This window comes from Lepidochelys kempii, chromosome 12 (assembly GCF_965140285.1).
Source record: "Lepidochelys kempii isolate rLepKem1 chromosome 12, rLepKem1.hap1, whole genome shotgun sequence".
Classification (NCBI taxonomy): domain Eukaryota; kingdom Metazoa; phylum Chordata; order Testudines; family Cheloniidae; genus Lepidochelys; species Lepidochelys kempii.
In genome coordinates, this window is record NC_136391.1 from 5,126,568 (window position 1) to 5,144,121 (window position 17,554).

The following is a 17,554-nucleotide window of genomic DNA, read 5'->3' on the forward strand; positions in this document are numbered from 1 at the left end:
CTACCCCCCTGCGGCCTGCATCCCCCCCCCCCCCCCGGGTTCCCCAAGTACTCTCCTACAGCCTGCCTCCCCCAGGCTACCCCCCTGCGGCCTGCATCCCCCCCCCCCGGTTTCCCCAAGTACTCTCCTACAGCCTGCCTCCCCCAGGCTACCCCCCTGCGGCCTGCATCCCCCCCCCCCGGGTTCCCCAAGTACTCTCCTACAGCCTGCCTCCCCCAGGGTACCCCCCTGCGGCCTGCATCCCCCCCCCGGTTTCCCCAAGTACTCTCCTACAGCCTGCCTCCCCCAGGCTACCCCCCTGCGGCCTGCATCCCCCCCCCCCGGGTTCCCCAAGTACTCTCCTACAGCCTGCCTCCCCCAGGCTACCCCCCTGCGGCCTGCATCCCCCCCCCCCGGGTTCCCCAAGTACTCTCCTACAGCCTGCCTCCCCCAGGGTACCCCCCTGCGGCCTGCATCCCCCCCCCCCGGGTTCCCCAAGTACTCTCCTACAGCCTGCCTCCCCCAGGCTACCCCCCTGCGGCCTGCATCCCCCCCCCGGTTTCCCCAAGTACTCTCCTACAGCCTGCCTCCCCCAGGGTACCCCCCTGCGGCCTGCATTCCCCCCCCAGGTTCCCCAAGTACTCTCCTACAGCCTGCCTCCCCCAGGCTACCCCCCTGCGGCCTGCATCCCCCCCCCGGTTTCCCCAAGTACTCTCCTACAGCCTGCCTCCCCCAGGGTACCCCCCTGCGGCCTGCATCCCCCCCCCGGTTTCCCCAAGTACTCTCCTACAGCCTGCCTCCCCCAGGGTACCCCCCTGCGGCCTGCATCCCCCCCCCCCCGGGTTCCCCAAGTACTCTCCTACAGCCTGCCTCCCCCAGGCTACCCCCCTGCGGCCTGCATCCCCCCCCCGGTTTCCCCAAGTACTCTCCTACAGCCTGCCTCCCCCAGGGTACCCCCCTGCGGCCTGCCCTCCGCCTTCCCCAGGGTACCCCCCCCCGCAGGTAGCCGGCTCAGCGCTACTCGTCGCCTTGCCCCGGACGCACGCTGGCGGGCTAGGTCACCTCGGCGGGGACACCTCAAGCCGGCCCAGCCGTCCCTACCTCCCCCCGCCCCGCAAGCTGAGCCCTGCCCCGACCCCACGCGCTCGGACTGGCGCGCGGCTGTTTGTCAGGCGGCCGCCGGCCAGCTATGGCAGAGGCGGGGTCCTGGGCGGCGGGGCCGGGCTTGTCTCCATGGTGACCGTATCAACAACCTGCGCCCGGCCATGGCCCTGGCCCCTTCGCTCGGGTAAGGTCGTGGGCGGTGGGAGCCGGGGTCCGCGCCGCGGGGAGCCCGTGCCATGGGCCGGCCCCTGTCGGCCGGAGGACCGCGCCCCGCGGCTCGAGCCTGGCCGGCGGGACGGAGCCCCGGGGCTGCGCGGGCCGGAGAAGGGCCGCTCAGCTTGCGGAGCCGCAGTTACTCGGGGGCAGTGATTTCCCTACCCCCCCCGCCCCCGCCCCCGCCCCGCGAACTAGTTACATGCCAATGTAGCGACTGTTTGGAAACGTGACTTGACACTGAAACATTAATACTCACTTTAAAAGCAGATGCAGTGTCTGATAAAAGACGTGTATCTGAAAAAGTAGAATAATTTGAGAAGTGTGAGCATGGACTAGCTTCCTTCTACAGCTGTTGTTTTTATGACCGTGTCAGTGCATTCATGTCCCCGATGTTGGCCAACCTAATAATTTCAAATTATGATTTGGAAGCAAAGTCTAAATGAGCCCCCCCCTCCTCCCCCCCCCCGACAGCTAGTGATGAGCTGGGGGCTGGGGGGAAAGGCTTCAGGACCAGGTTGTATTTACATTCACAGCTAATCTACCTAGGTATCCAGCAAACAGAGCTGCCTTGCCCAAGTAATAGATTTTGGCTGGGGTTGGGTTACAAATCACTTGAATGCGTGGGGGGGGGGAGTAATGAAATGTTGTTATTCTTATTGTATGAGTAAAGGGCAGTAGAACTGTCCTTGGCCTGTGCTGATTGAGGGCATCAAGAGAGAGGGTGGGGACAAGTGTTTTGCTTGAGGGTCTGCCTGAGTCACAAGTACCATTTGACCTGCCCCTCTCCACTGTTTAAAGACAGAGCTGATTAGGCTCCATAGAGAATCTTTTGTTCTGTTAAGTGACCACTACAGCTGAAGTCACTGATAATCAGGTCTAAGTGCTTAGTCCTGCTGTGGGGACAGTGTTTCTGTGGAAGAGACGGCCCAGTCTGCACTAGCAGTGAGGTTCCCCCACTGAGATCTCAGCTGAAATCACTGAGAGCCGGCGGAACCGCAAGAGACCGACTCACAGAGGTCACAGTGGCAGGTGGCAGCAGAAGGTGACTGCACAGGGCCATTGGCAACAGAGCAGTGGAGTGAACATGGCACAACGAACAACAGTGGACAGAGCGAACAGTGAGCAGCTGCAGGAATGAGCAAGGTGCCTTCTTACCCCCCACCTGGGAGGTGAACTCACGTGAAAGCACCTCTGAACTCTGAGTCTCCACTGACCAAGGACAACACCGGTGAGTGGGGTGCGGTGGAGGGAAAAGTGAGGGGCACGTTAAATAAACATTTGTTTGTGGGACTATATTTTAGTGACTTTGCTCCAGAATGCTAGATTTATGACTGGGAATGGAAACTTATATACATATGTTTCCTAGTAGGCCAAGATTTTTAGAATACATTATTTGCCAGGGTTGTTATCTCACATCATTGCTATCTTGAGAGGTCATTATGTTGGTGAGTTTCTGTACTAAACGTTTTTATTATTATATAGGAATGGTCATACTGGGTCAGACCAATGGTCCATATAGCCCAGTATCCTGTCTTCTGACAGTGGTCAAGGCCAGATGCTTCAGAGGGAATGAACAGAACAGGTAATCAAGTGATCCAAGCCCTGTTGCCCATTCCCAGCTTCTGGCAGACAGGCGAGGGACACTCAGAGCATGGTGTTGCATCCCTCCCCATCCTGGCTAATAGTCACTGATGGACCTATGCTCCAGGAATTTATTGAGTTCTTTTTTTAATCCTGTTATAATTTTGATCTTCACAGCATCCCCTGGCAAAGAGTTTCGCAGGTTGACTTTATGTTGTGTGAAGAAGTACTTCCTTTTGTTTTTTAAAACCTGCTGCCTATTAATTTCATTGGGAGACTGCTAGTTCTTGTGTTATGTGAAGGATTAAATAACATTTCTTATTCACTTTCTTCACACCAGTCAAGATTTTATAGACCTCTATCATATCCCCCCTTAGTCGTCTCTTTTCTAAGATGAAAATTCCCAGTCATTTTAATCTCTCCTCCTGTTTCATACCCCTAATCATTTTAGTTGCCCATCTCTGTACCCTTTCCAATTCCAATATATCTTTTTTGGGATGGGGTGACCAGATCTGCACACAGTATTCAAGGTGTGTACGTACCATGGATTTATAGAGAGGCAATATGATATTTTCTGTCTTATTATCTATCCCTTTCTTAATGATTCCCAACATTCTGTTTGCTTTGTTGACTGCCGCTGCACATTGAATGGATATTTTCAGAGAACCATCCACAATGACTCCAACATCTCTTTCTTGAGTGTTAACAGCTAATTTAGACCCCATCATTTTGTATGTATAGTTGAGATTATGTTTTCCAACGTCCAATACTTTGCATTTATCAACATTGAATTTCATCTGCCATTTTGTTGTCCAGTCACCCAGTTTTGTGAGATCCCTTTGTAACTCTTCGCAGTCTGCTTTGGACTTAACTATCTTGAATAGTTTTGTATCATCTGCAAACTTTTCCACCTCATTGTTTACCCATTTTTCCAGATCATTTATGAATATGTTGAACAGTAATGGTCCCAGTATGGACCCCTCAGGGATACCACTATTTATCTTTCTCCATTCTGAAAACTGATAATTTATTCCTACCCTTTGTTTCCCATCTTTTAACCAGTTCCTGATCCATGAGAGGACTTCCCTCTTATCCCATGATGGCTTACATTTCAAATGTCAATTTAAATTAAATACATTTTTTTTAATTTATATTTTTTTAGAAATCTAGACCTGTTATGTGTTTTGGTGTATTTTGCATTATCCTTGTGTTAAATTTGCATTATCCTAACAAAACATTTACTTTATTCATATCTCTTTTATATGTTGTAGGTCAAAGTGAAAATGAAAAGACAAAAAAATACAATAATTTTTCCACTCAAAGGCCTCAAAAACTAACCTTGGTTCTTGATGTGTTCTTCACCTTGAATATATCAACATGTCATCTTGGTGGTGTATCTACATCCAACCAGCCCAAAGCACAAATACAGCTACCTACTGAAGAAAGTGTCTTTAAAACCTAAAGGCAGTTCCTGATGTTTGTCGGTCAAAGTGTTCCCATTTATTGAAGTTACAAAAGATGGCTACTGGTGCACTTCTTGCAGAAAAACTTACAAAGAAGGAAAGCTTTCCAATGCTATAACTGGTAAAAGTGGAGAAGCTTGGTTTGTCAGACCGATCAGCAAAGCCAATGATGACAAACTATGTGAAAAGGCAGCAAAACACCAGGCCTCTGGACTGCATCAACATGCAGAAAGCCTTATAAGCCCACTTTCAAAGCCAATTTTACAAGTACTTAATGAGGCTGTTAAGAATGCTGGAGACACAACACAGTTCATGTGAACAAACATGGCCGTGGTATTATACTTTTTATTTAAGCAAGAGATACCACACACTACAAACTGGAGGTCAATGTGAAGTGCATGGTCACTTGTTCATCTTGTAGTTGAACATTGGTTCCGAACAAGACCAGAAAATACTCACTGTATTTCTGAAGGAAACTCAACTGACTGGCTAGACACATGTGGTGCAACAGTGGAAGATTCAACAGTTGAAAAAGTGAAGAACTCTCTCCCCACATTCAAAAAAATTGTATACATGGCTGATGAATGCACCGATGCAAATGGGCATCAAGTATTAAGTTATTGTGTACTGTGACAGGGTCGGGCCAGATGGCTACAAGAGAGTAATAGAATAGAGTAATAGAAAGCAGGTTAAGTAGGTCCCTTTTCCCTGGATAAGGTAACAGGGAAGGTTTCAGAACAATCAGGAACCTTCTGGAGACAATTAAGACGGACAGGCTGATTAGAACACCTGCAGCCAATCAAGAAGCTGCTAGAATCAATTAAGGCGAGCTAATCAGGGCACCTGGTTTTAAAAAGGAGCTCACTTCAGTTTGTGGTGCGCTTGTAAGGAGCTGGGTGGTTGGTGGGAGGTGAGGAAGCGTCATCCCTGCAGGATTCCCTCCGAGGGCCCATTGACACTGTCAAATGCATATCAGCTGTTGTTGCGGCACTGTTCCCTCTTGTAGTGTAGATGGGATCTTGATTGTGTCTCTTCTGCCCCACAAGCCATGTTCTGGATTCAGAATCCAGCCAGGTTCGGGGCGATGGTGAAAGTCCTGTTCTCATAAAATGGAATTGTGCTTTTATTGGTGCTGGGGGAACAAGATCGCTCTTGAATAGTGGAGATGGGTCCTTCATCTCAGCCCCTTCGGGCCACATCCTGCCCTCATTTCTCTGACTCACTGGTCTCTTAGCTTGGCAGGGAGACTCCAGGACCTGCTGCAGCTGCCAGATATCACCACGCTTATGGTGTGAGACCAGTCTGCCTAGCCCTGCCTTGGGCGTGGCGTTATCTCCCAGCAGTAGCTGCGCTCCCTGGAAGCTCATTTAAACACAAACAGCCTGTCCCTGGGTGACTCTGGCTTCCCCCTGGGGTGAATTTGGAGCAGGATTTTTGTGACAAAACAGTTCCCTTTCGGTCTTAGCATTTCAGCGGCTCTGACCTTGCCGTTGAGCATCTGAATTGGTCTCATTCCCCAGCTCAGTAAACACTTCAACAGGAGCCTAAAGCTTCAGCAGAGGCTGAAGTGCTTTGCTGAATCAGGACCTGAATGTCCAGCAGCTGCCTGGAGCATATAACTTGTAAATTGCATTTCACAAACCAGGGAGGCAGGGGAAGAACCTGGGGTCAATTACCACAGACTGCAACAACCTGCTTTGGCTGGTGCCTAACCCTACTTCCACTCGCTACTCGCCACAGAGCGCTTTAAAACATCGCAGGGTCAGCCCTGGATACAATCCAGTGGCATATCGGGGGTGTAGATCCCACCAAATGCATGCATTAGCACTTACCTAGCCTTGGCAAAGGAGTGAAATATCTGTGTGAAAAGCTCAAAGACGTGTCCAAGCAGGACTCAGCGCCCCCCTCCCCTGCTGGCTGCTTGGTTTGGTTTTGGACTAGGGAGAGCGATCTGTTAATTCTGACAGAAGCTCAGTGGAGAAGCTGTCCAGGGAGCCAGTCCTGAGTGGGAGTAACTAGCCCATTGTTTAGTGCCGCCGTGTAGATTGGCATTGAGCAAACAGCCTTCTGAAGCCAGATCGCTATTGTTTAAGCTTTGGTACAGTTATCAGTGAGACAGTAACACAAAGGTCTGGCTTTCTCTGCAGTGTGGGGGCCTTTTCTTAATATACTAGTGTGTCATTTATACAGATGTGTGTTGGTGATTGTGGAATCCAAGCCAGGGCCTTAGCAATCCTGCTGCTCGCAAGCGTGGCTGGGTGGTCAGAGCTGAACATCACAGCTTGGGCCACCTGGGTCTGCCAGGGGTATCTGGCGTGGGGGCAGGGCAGGGGGAGTTTTATATCATGGCGCAATTTAAATGGCTCCGTTTCCAGCTCTCTAGTGCTGTAACGAGCCCGGTCGGATGTGTGTGGTTTTTAATATGTATACTACGTGTTGGGGTGTTTCATTTGATGCATATCAAGAGCTACTCTCACCTGTAGATAGCAGCTGGTTTAAAGGGATGGGCCAGGTTTGATTCTCCACCATCCTGCACTGCCTGTGTCTGATCAGCCCTGCGGGGAAACGCTCCTGTGTTGGGATTCTCTGCAGCTGTGAGTAGTAAAGAAACCCGACTGAGGCATGCGCACTTGTACTCTCTGCACAGGTTCGGGGCTTGATTCTCCTCTCCGCTATAGTGCGGCTCCCTTGGTTTCACTGGAGTTACTCCTGACTTATATGAGTTAGTGACCAGAATTAGGCCCCCAGAGGGCAGGATCAGGCCCCTTTCCCCTCTTCTCGCTGAGCACCAGTGTAGCTCATGAGTGAGACTTTACACTGAGTGGGTGGAGAATCAGAATCCGTTGACATCTCCTCTTCCCTTGTAAACCAGCTGGATGTAAAAAACCTTTTTCAGCAAAACAACCTCTCACGCAACAGTGGAGGACCCTTGATTTGCTTTGGACAGCAAGGCTCTCCTGGGTGTGGGTAGGGGTCTGCTCTAGCTGGACAATGCAGCATAGCAGACCGCAGCCCTTGACCTCCTGTGGGTGCGCTTTTGTGCGTGTCAAAGCCACGCACTATTCTGGGAGCTGCTCTGGGCAGAAAAGGCAGACTCCTGCCAGAGTCCCTGCTCTGCTCTGCCTTGGGGCCTGGTGTCCCCTCCTGCCAGCTCTGCACACTGCCTCTCCAGCCCATGCTTCTGGTCTGGTGAGATGGCGCAAACCAAAGTGATCTTGGCACGGACAGTGCCTCTGTGCAGCCCAGCACCCAATCAGGACCGTACTGGGGATTGTAACATGGATATGGATGTTGTGTGTTGTGCTTCCAGGAATGGTTATCGATTTTTCTTTTTAATTGTGTCACTTGTACCTGCCAGCCCCAGCTCTTGCCTCTGTTGAAAGGACCGTCCCCTGTTCTCACCGCAGCCTTCACCTGCTGTGCCTGAGCAAATCCATGCGTGGGCTGGTGACTGTGTGGCATTGGTAATGCTTTAGTCTGCTGTAAACCAGAGGCCAAAACCGGGGCTTCTGCTGAAAGGGGAAAAAAACGATTCCTTGTGAGGTGACTCAGCTGGGGAAGGTATGTGCACAAGGACAATAAATCATGGTGCTCCGGAAAAAAAAAAAAGGGAGCTGGGAGCAAGAGGCGCTAGGAGCTGAGAGTGAGAACGTATACTGTTGGAGGACTGAGGAGTACAAGCATTATCAGACACTAGGAGGAAGGTCCTATGGTGAGGATAAAGAAGGGGTTGGGAGGAGGCCATGGGGAAGTAGCCCAGGGAGTTGTAGCTGTCGCACAGCTGTTCCAGAAGGCACTCTAGACGGCTGCATTCCACAGGGCCCTGGGCTGGAACCCAGAGTAGAGGGCGGGCCCGGGTTCCCCCCAAACCTCCCAACTCCTGGTCAGGCACAGGAGCAGTTAACCTGGACTGTGGGTTTACAAAAATGGCCAAACTGAGGGCTGCTATGAAGCTCCAAGGTGAGCAAATCCGCCAATAAGCGTAAGACCCACCAAGGTAGAGGAGGAACTTTGTCACAGTACGTTATCTTGATGTCAGTGGTAGGCCAGTAAAGGCATTTCTAGATGTTCAAGTTATAGAAGACACATTGGCTGCATCTGTAACAACCCACATCTTAGAAGAGTTAAATGCTTGTCAATTGGACCCCAAACAGATGACTGCTTGTGCATTTGATGGAGCTGCACACTTCACTGGAAGACATGGTGGAGTACGAGCTTTGCTCAGAGAAAAGTGTAATCCTAATCTCTCCTATACACACTGCAGAGGCCATCTACTCCAACTAGCACTAGTATGAGCTGCAGAATCTTCAAAAGACATTTAAAAAGCTATAAATTTCATGTCTTCATTATATTCTTTTTTCAGCAAGAGTCCAAAAAGACTAAATATCTTGGAAAATATAGAAGATACACTGGGACTGAAGTTCATATTAGTCCAACCTGGGAAAACCCTCTGGCTTTCTCATGAGCGATCCTTGGCTGTTGTCTTAAAATTACTCCAGCCGTTATTACTGGCTTTGGAAAGTATCTACCAAGATGGGATGGATCTAAGTAGTGAGGCTGGTGGATTACTTTTGCTATTACGTTCAGAGAAGACTATTGCCATTCTCTCTCTCATAAGTCTACTGTTGAAACCGCTTGGGTCATTAAACAATGCCATCCAGACATCTGCTACAACAGTAGTAGATCTTTGTCCAGCAATAGAAGCTACATTTGGATCAATCAGAGAGCTATCCATTGAAAAAGTAAAAAGAAAAGAAGTACTTGTGGCACCTTAGAGACTAACCAATTTATTTGAGCATGAGCTTTCGTGAGCTACAGCTCACTTCATCGCATGCTGGAAAAGTACTGGAAGAAGCAAAGACTTCAGTCCAGAAGTTGACTAATGAAGGCATTTATATTGAATCCTTAAGTGAAGAGGACAAGAAGTGTTTAAGACAACTGAAAAAGTACACAGACTTGATTCTTAAAAATCTACAACAGCGACTTCTAGATTCTACTCAACCTCTACGTAGATTTTACAGATGCCTGTCCTATAAAACACAGGCAGGTGACTGGAGTGAGGCACTACCAGCAATGGGGCTGCCATGTGCTCAGGACAGAATAGAGAATTTGAACACAGAGTGGAATATCATACGACGAATGAATGAAGATTTGACTTCAACTTCTTTTTTTATCATCGCTAATGACTCGACCTGATCTTTGTGCTGTTTTCTGGGATGAAAGAAGTAGGAATTCATCTCTTGCTACTCCCAGTCACAACAGCTACAATTGAGCGTTCTTTTTCATCATTGAATATAATTTTGTGTTCTGAAAGAAGTAGTCTTCGTTCTGATCATGTGAATGAACTAATGAGCATATCAATTGAAAGAATGGAAGTACCGGACACACGAGAAGCCACCAAAGATGAACACATTGCATTCAAGAAGTTCATTAACTGAGTTGTGCAAAATTATAACAAGAAACCAAGAAGGATGTAGACGTAGTGCTTCATAGGAGGCTTGAGTAGCCAACTTTAATTTGTGTGATGATTTTAAAACACGAGTTAAATCTAATAAAATGGTCATGAAACATTTTTTCAGTTTTTACTATAGTGCCATACAGCGCACCTTCACCCTCACAGTCTCACTCCTCATTAGCCCTGACACACACACCCCTGTAAATTCAAACACCCCCCTAATTTCAATTCCTGGAGAAACCACTGCTCAGGGGGTTATTTACGCAGCGGCTTCTGCGGGCTCCATACAAGTAGGATGAGCTGGGTGCAGTGACGGGTGTGCTGCGTGGGCAGGACACGATGGGTCAGGTTCCTCTGCCTGGGAGTAAGGCAGGGCTTGCAGAAATTGCTGTTGGCACTTGAAGGAGCTGCCTCTGTGCCTCCTCCACCTGAGAGCCGCTCCAGCCCTACAGCACGATGGTCACCGCTGGATGGATACTCCTAGGGGAAGTCTGCGCTCAAACATTACAAACTGTGTGCACCGTATTTTAAAATTCTGCATATTTTAGTTGTCAGTGTAACACAAGATAATCACATTAGCTTTGGTTATTTGCATAATTTATTTCAAAATACCTGTCAACAAGAATGTCTGTAACAATACAGAGACACACACAAAAAAGACTCAGGATACGTTTGTTGACAGAGATTCCTTACAAGGCATATTAGTCCAGAACTTTGAGTAATAATTTGTTCAAACTACAATACCGAAACATATTTCTCGAACCTCCCAGAGGCAGTGCAAAGGCTTGGGGGGGTAAGGGGTAACAGAGGAGCTGAGGGAGAGGGAAGGAGCCTGGGGGTGAATCTGGAGGGTTGTTGGGTGTGAGTGGGAGAAATATGGAATGGATTTTTTTCAGTGGGGGGAAGGATTCTTTGGGAGTTGGGGAGCTTCCCCCATGCAGACCCTGGCTGACCTCTAGCCTCTTCCATTCAGTCAGCACATTTTCCCTGCACCCGCCTCCCCCAACCCCATGTGGCCCTGCAACACACACCCCCGTTTAGCCCCTGGCTCAATGCTGTCATGCCACTAGCTCCTGAGCCTGCACCCCATTCTGTCCCCCACTAGCCATTCTGAACCCCAGTCTGTGACATACCCTCCAGCAACCCATGTGCCCCACTCTGTCTCTCCCATGACTCCTCACTTGGCCCAGCTGTGAGGAACACAGCTGCCGGCTGCCCTCTCTTCTGGTGCCACAGCAGTCCTTGGTGGGCTAAAGGTGTAACTGTATCACCTCTCCAACAGAATCTGTATTCTGTGGTGAAAAAAATCTGCAGGGGGACATGAATTCTGCATGTGCACAGTGGTACAGAATTCCCCCAGGAGTAAATTTAATATTAACACCACCTTGGAAGGTCGAGATCTGATATTATCACAGATCATCCTGGCCATAGGCTCCTAATGAAGGACAGTTGGTATGCAGATATATTCCTATTGCAATACTTCAGAATATCCCAGTCTTATGCCGTAGATGATAGGTTTTGTTCTGTCAATGTATAACATTGTGTTAGCCACAATTATACACATTTACAATAAAAAGTACACTCTTTAATATTTTCATTTAACATTTCAATTGTTTATAATTTATTCCCTTTACAAAGTCTAAAGATAGCATTTTTCTCTCTACCAGTCTTTTCCATGTGGTAAGCATTGATTTTGCTTTCCCTGAGCATGGCTTTTTTTTGTTTGCTTCCTAGTTTGGAATAAGCCTTATTGTCAGCCTAGTTCTTGCAATTGTTTTAATAGTTAAATGTGGCTGTAAATAGAGGAAGCATTTTGATTTTGTTTCATGAACAGTGATCTCTGCTCTCTTAATTTCATTTTGAAACAAAGTGGTCAGTTAAGAACAATCTAGGTACTTAGAACCCTGAGGATGTTGCCCTACCATATTCTATTCACATTTTTGGCATGTACTGTTATATGACATTAGTAAAGAATCTCAGAAAGAGTTGCTTTCTTCTAATACTGAACAAGGAACTTTATTAAAATAAATAAAATAGGTTTGGTTTTTTGTTTGTTTGAGGTTTTTTCAGGGTGGATTTGGTTTAAATCACTAGTCAGGAAGACTCTATTTAATCGTGGTTTTCTACATAAGAGTGCATTCTTGTTGGTTAATATAACCTTAATACATATTCTTCACAACTCAGAGATAGATGTAGGTTTCATTTTTAGAAGGTACACACTATACATTTTTAAACAATATTTATTTTGAAAACTTTTCAGATTAGTTTTACAGCTATATCAGAAAATGAATGATTGTTTGGTTATTTCATTTACCAAAGGCAATTGAGGCAGATGTTTATGAAGTCATTGAGAGGTGAACTATCATTAATATTTGGAGGATTTTCTTGCCATGCTGTATTGGGATGAGAACATCACCAGACAGACATTTAAATTGTTTAAATGTTAAGTATTCTGGATTTTTTTCTTCAACAGCAAACATATAATATTTTAACAAAACAAGCATATGTCCCTCGCGTCTCACATTTATCTCCAGACTTCTCCTTGTCCAATGTTCTGCTCCCAACAATCTTCTATTCATTGAACTTTTTGAAACTTCACAGTTTTAGAGAGAGGTAAGGGATAGACTCTGTGTACACAAATTTGCAGAGGGACAATAGAGTTGAGGTCAGTTATTTCTCACCTTTATATATTATTTTTTTAAAAACATTTTTGCTGTTAACAAGCATCTTGCTACCTCTGGAGACACAAATCCACAGTTTGAGAACTGCAAAACTAAGCATCTCTGATGGTGTATTCTAGACCAGTGGTTCTCAAAGCTGGTCTGGCCACTTGTTCAGGGAAAGCCCCTGGCAGGCTGGACCCATTTGTTTACCTGCCGCCTCCGCAGGTTCGGCTAATCACTGCTCCCACTGGCTGCGGTTCGCCGCTCCAGACCAATGGGGGCTGTGGGAAACGGCATGGGCCAAGGGACGTGCTGGCCGCCCTTTCCACAGCCCCCATTGGCCTGGAGCAGTGAACCGCGGCCAGTGGGAGCTGCAATCGGCCAAACCTGCCGATGCGGCAGGTAAACAAATCGGTCCGGCCCGCCAGGGGCTTTCCCTGAACAAGCAGCAGACCGGCTTTGAGAACCACTGTTCTAGACTGAGCACTGAGTCCCATTGGGTAGACAGAAAGATTAGCCTAAATAATCTATACAGAAGCCTGTGGAACCCTATAAGATTGGGTCCCTAATCCACTAACTATTGGAACTCATTTACAAAACTTTTTTTAAACATTACAGGAATATATTGTCTCATACTATATAATTAGAATTTATAATCCCTACTCCATGATGATATATCTTTGAGCAATAATGTATCTTAATTAAAACTATCTTTAGATAAAATGCTTTTTGAGGGAAAAAACTTATCAAAAAAATTTGATTTAAATAAAAAAAGTCAGATTAAAAAAAAATCATTGATTTTTATCCATCCTGGGTTTTTTGTATAAACAACCTGTAACAAGAAATAATCTTTAACAACAAATTACCCAGCTGAGTCACTAGCTTCACAGTTTTGTGATTGAGAATGGTTTTGTCCAGCTGATTGATCTGGATTATCAAATCCCAAAGATGTAGGTTCTGGTTCAGTAGATTTACTGAATTCACCCATTCACTCCAGCTGTGAGTGCTATTGCTATAAGGGAAACATGCATCTGTGGTTGGAATCAGTTGTGTTGGTTACCTGCCAGTCATTCTTCAAGATTCTTTGTACCTCTATTAGCCTGAACCATGCAGGATCTTGGGGTGCAGCTTCATGCATTAACAACTGGAGTTGTCCAATATCTTTCCCAATTTAGTTTTATTTGGACTGGGTCTCCTTGTTTAAGCTTGGGTAAGTGTTAGTTGCATTCTAATGTTTAAAGGATAAAGCCTGAGATTTTACATTTGGCATCTCTACCTCAGATCCTTTAAGTAGAGCCACTTGGGATGAAGGTTGGCAATTTTGTTATGATCTCTTGACCGATAAACAGATGAGCTGGGCTTACCCCACTGTCATCTACTACTCGGGACTTCCCTGGTGCATATTCTGCTATTGGTTTATGATGCTCTTTCTCTGACTCCCCTATCAACTAAAATGTCATCCATATGAACTTCCATTCCCTCCCAAGCTTGGAGAATCTCCAATTTTCCTGTGGAAAATTGCCGGGATGCTTGTGATGCCAAACAAGAGGTTACAAAAATGATACCTTCTGAACTGTATCATAAAAGTTTTCAGCTTGGATTCTGTTCCATTACCCAGACATCAACACTAGCGAACATATTGTTGCACAAGCTAATTTGGAGATTATAGTCCCTACAGTGGAGAGAATATACCTTTCCCATTTTACTTCTTCACTTAGCCTCTTCAGATCTATCCATGGATGTGCCAATAATTTTCATAACAGGTATCACAGGGACCTACCACTCTTAGTTCAGTAATTGCATAGCATGCGTTATTCTTTTCCATTCTGTTTAGTACTTTGCTTTAGGAAACATTTGGGTGGGCACCCTCTACGCTCTGTTGAATGCCTATGGGGACAGTCCTAGGAGGTTACTTGCAGTGGCCTGCATAAACAAAATATTTTTAAATGTTTTAAAGTTCCTACAGGGTTGTTCCTTCACCCTGAAATTCCATTGATTTCACATGAATCAATGGATGAAGGAAATGCCATTTTGGAATAAATCTATAATCCATCTAATCTAGAGTACCCCAATGTCCAATATGATGATGGTATGCTGAGTGCTTTGATGGTGAATATTTTTGAATATTACCATTTCAAGACACAAGTTCTACGTTAAAGATAAGGGTTCACTTTAGAGACACTACCAAAGAGATCCTTTCTATTCTTTATTCTGCAATGTGGGTGTGACCTTTTACATAGTATGTATGACCAAGGCTTTGCTCTGATTTGTTAGTGTAAGGTCTCAGGACTTGTCTTCATTACCGCGCTAAATTGGTTCTGCAGCGCTGATGTAGCGTGTCTGGTGAAGATGCATTACGTTGACGTAATTACTCTGCTTCTTTTGCTGACATAGCTCAGTGTAGGTGCCGCTTTAAGTCGATGTAAGTTACGTCTCTCAGAGGGATGTTTTTTTCACACCCCCAAGCAACATAACTTACATCGACTTAAGCAGTAGTGTAGACAAGCCCTCAGTCTGTGCTGTGCTGCTGCTGCTAGGTTTTTCCTTTAATAAATAATGTTGTGGCCCCATTTTTAGTGGAATGGTTAAGAATGCAACTTGGGACTTAACTCCCCTTTCTTGTTGTAGGTGTTGGCAGGGTTTCAGAGCAGTGCTTAATGTTTGCATCAGGGGTGCTTCAATACATAGGAAAAGCAGGATGTGATAACCCTTGGAAAATTGGCCAGTTCTGAGTAGATGGCTTTGGTCATTTGACCACCTGGCTTTTTTATACTTAGATTAAAAGCCTTTCAGGGCAGGGTTCATCCCTTTGTTATATGTTTGTACAGTGTCTAGTACAAAGGGGCTTTGACCACTGATTGGAGCCTCTAGACCAGTGGTTCTCAACTCTTTACCATTGTGGGCTGCATATGTGTGTGTTATGTGGGCTGCAGCCACACAATATATATACACTACTTGTATGGCCCTGAGGATGTCACATGGGCCACATCTGTGTGCTGATTGGACCACAAGCAACCCGTGGGCCATCACTTGAGAACCACTATTCTAAACATCACCACAATGCAAATAAATAATAAGATGATAAAGAGTGGATGCTAGCTAATCTGTGCAGTTTGGGACGTGGACCAATGGGGTGAGATGTTTTGGGAATTAAAAGGGTTTCTTGAAGGTGGTTGGGTCAGGAGTGGAATGCTTTTCGACTCATTTAACCTCCTCATTGCTGGAACCTCCCCTTAATCCCACAGATAAGAACATTGTCAGTGCAGTTTCCTAAGGCTAAGTGAGGAGGATGTTGTGAAGGCCAAGACCAGAACAGGGTTCAAAAAAGAACTAGATAAATTAATGGAGGATAGGTCCATCAATGGCTATTAACCAGGATGGGCAGGAATGGTGTCCCTAGCTTCTGTTTGCCAGAAGCTGGGAATGGGCGACAAGGGATGGATCTCTTGATGCTTACCTGATCTGTTCATTCCCTCTGGGGCACCTGGCACTGGCCACTGTCGGAAGACCGGATACTGGGCTAGATGGACCCTTGGACTGACCCAGTAGGGCCATTTTTATGTTCTTATGAGTGTAGTCGTCACCTGTGATGGCCTTTTAATCTTGGCTTTTGTTGATGTAAGTAAATTCCTTAATGTTGCTTTAAAATAGTTTTTCATATTTAACTATAATTAGGAAGGGAATTAGACTGAAGAGGCTATCTTAGGTTTCATGGGTTTTTAAATGGCTTCCATGATCCATCTTATGATTCCATAAAACTTGCAATCCTGGCAAATGACTTCTACTTGCGTTACAGCAAAGATTTTGCAGTCATAAAATGACCTGATTTTCCACTTTTTATTCCAGGGATTATACTACACAAACAAGGTAATAAGCTTTGAATTAAGCTCCAGGGTCACAGGAGAAGGAGTTGATTGACTCATGAGCTATTTATGCACTATTTGATTGCTTTAATTTACTGTACATTTATAGCTGCAAGTAGGTTTATAAAGCTAGTGTAGGAATCATTACCCTGGGCTTGAAAAAACATGAGTATTAATATTTTCTAAATTTCCTGAAAAACACAGTGATTGAGAGTGAAACAGATAGGAAACATCTGCAAGTTTTAATCAGTATTTTGGTAAATGATCCTAGAAAAAAACCCTCAAAAACATCCCCTGAGTATGAGAACCAAGGCCATTTGCCTCCCTGTTTTCATTCTTCATTGCAACAAGATAATTAGAGGGATATCAGCCAACTCTAATTATACCAGGATTTTGCAGATACTTATTAGTAAACTCATGAAAAATCTGTCAAGAGTGGTTGAGAGACCCAGGATGCAAGTAATTGCAATTATCATCCAGTAACACCACTATCATGGAGAGTGAGAAGACTTGTTATAAACAGCCTTAGATAACAACTATAAACAGAAACAGTCTTTAAGATTAGGAAGTAAGGGTAAAGGGCGAGAATACAAAGAGCTCCTGACCCATCAATCAATGCATCATATGTTCCTCAACAACAGCCTTTATGGCTTCACTACAATTACCTAGAAATCTTATTCTAACAGTTCATTGAAAGTTAGTTATCAGATATTTCAGGGACAGAGTTCTGCTGAATTCAGGGAGATTATAATAGCACCCAGTGGAGATGACAGGGTTTGTAGAGTGACCTAAGAAGCCAATTTTGCTTAGCATGGTAGATTTAAGAAGCAATCCTGGATCTAGGCCACCCCAATCAAAAGAAGGCAAAACCCAACCAGATTACAAAAGCAAGATGAAACCAGACCTGAAGCAAGAGACCATAAGTGATTCAAGCAGCTGTCCATTAGCTACCTGTCAAGATATCCAGGGGATCAATATCAAAGGCTTCTAAGTGATGCCGAAGAAAGATGAAGTATAAATTAAATGTAAAAAAATGTTTAATGCAATATTAGGAAGTAAGTTTTAAATGCACACAAGACAGTAAGTTCCAAACTATAGAACTCATAACAGTTTATAACTTGAAACCTATATTTTTGCTAGAGCATTTACATTTTAACATAACAGAAATTTTTGAGTTTAGATATTTGCTTCTTTCTTCCACCATATAGTCTTATCTACTTGTATTTACAA

General features: G+C 45.5%; 1 protein-coding gene across 3 annotated transcripts in view; it reads left to right on the forward strand.

Annotated features, from left to right (window-relative positions):
• Positions 1–1,186: 1,186 nt before the first annotated feature.
• Positions 1,187–17,554, forward strand: part of TSNAXIP1 (translin associated factor X interacting protein 1) — a 64,969-nt gene continuing 48,601 nt past the window's right edge. For all 3 annotated transcript variants that reach the window (XM_073307226.2, XM_073307227.2, XM_073307228.1), the window contains exon 1: positions 1,187–1,267. In XM_073307226.2, the coding sequence (XP_073163327.1) occupies positions 1,245–1,267 (23 nt within the window). In that variant the 5' untranslated portion in view covers positions 1,187–1,244. The remainder of the gene's footprint in view (positions 1,268–17,554) is intronic.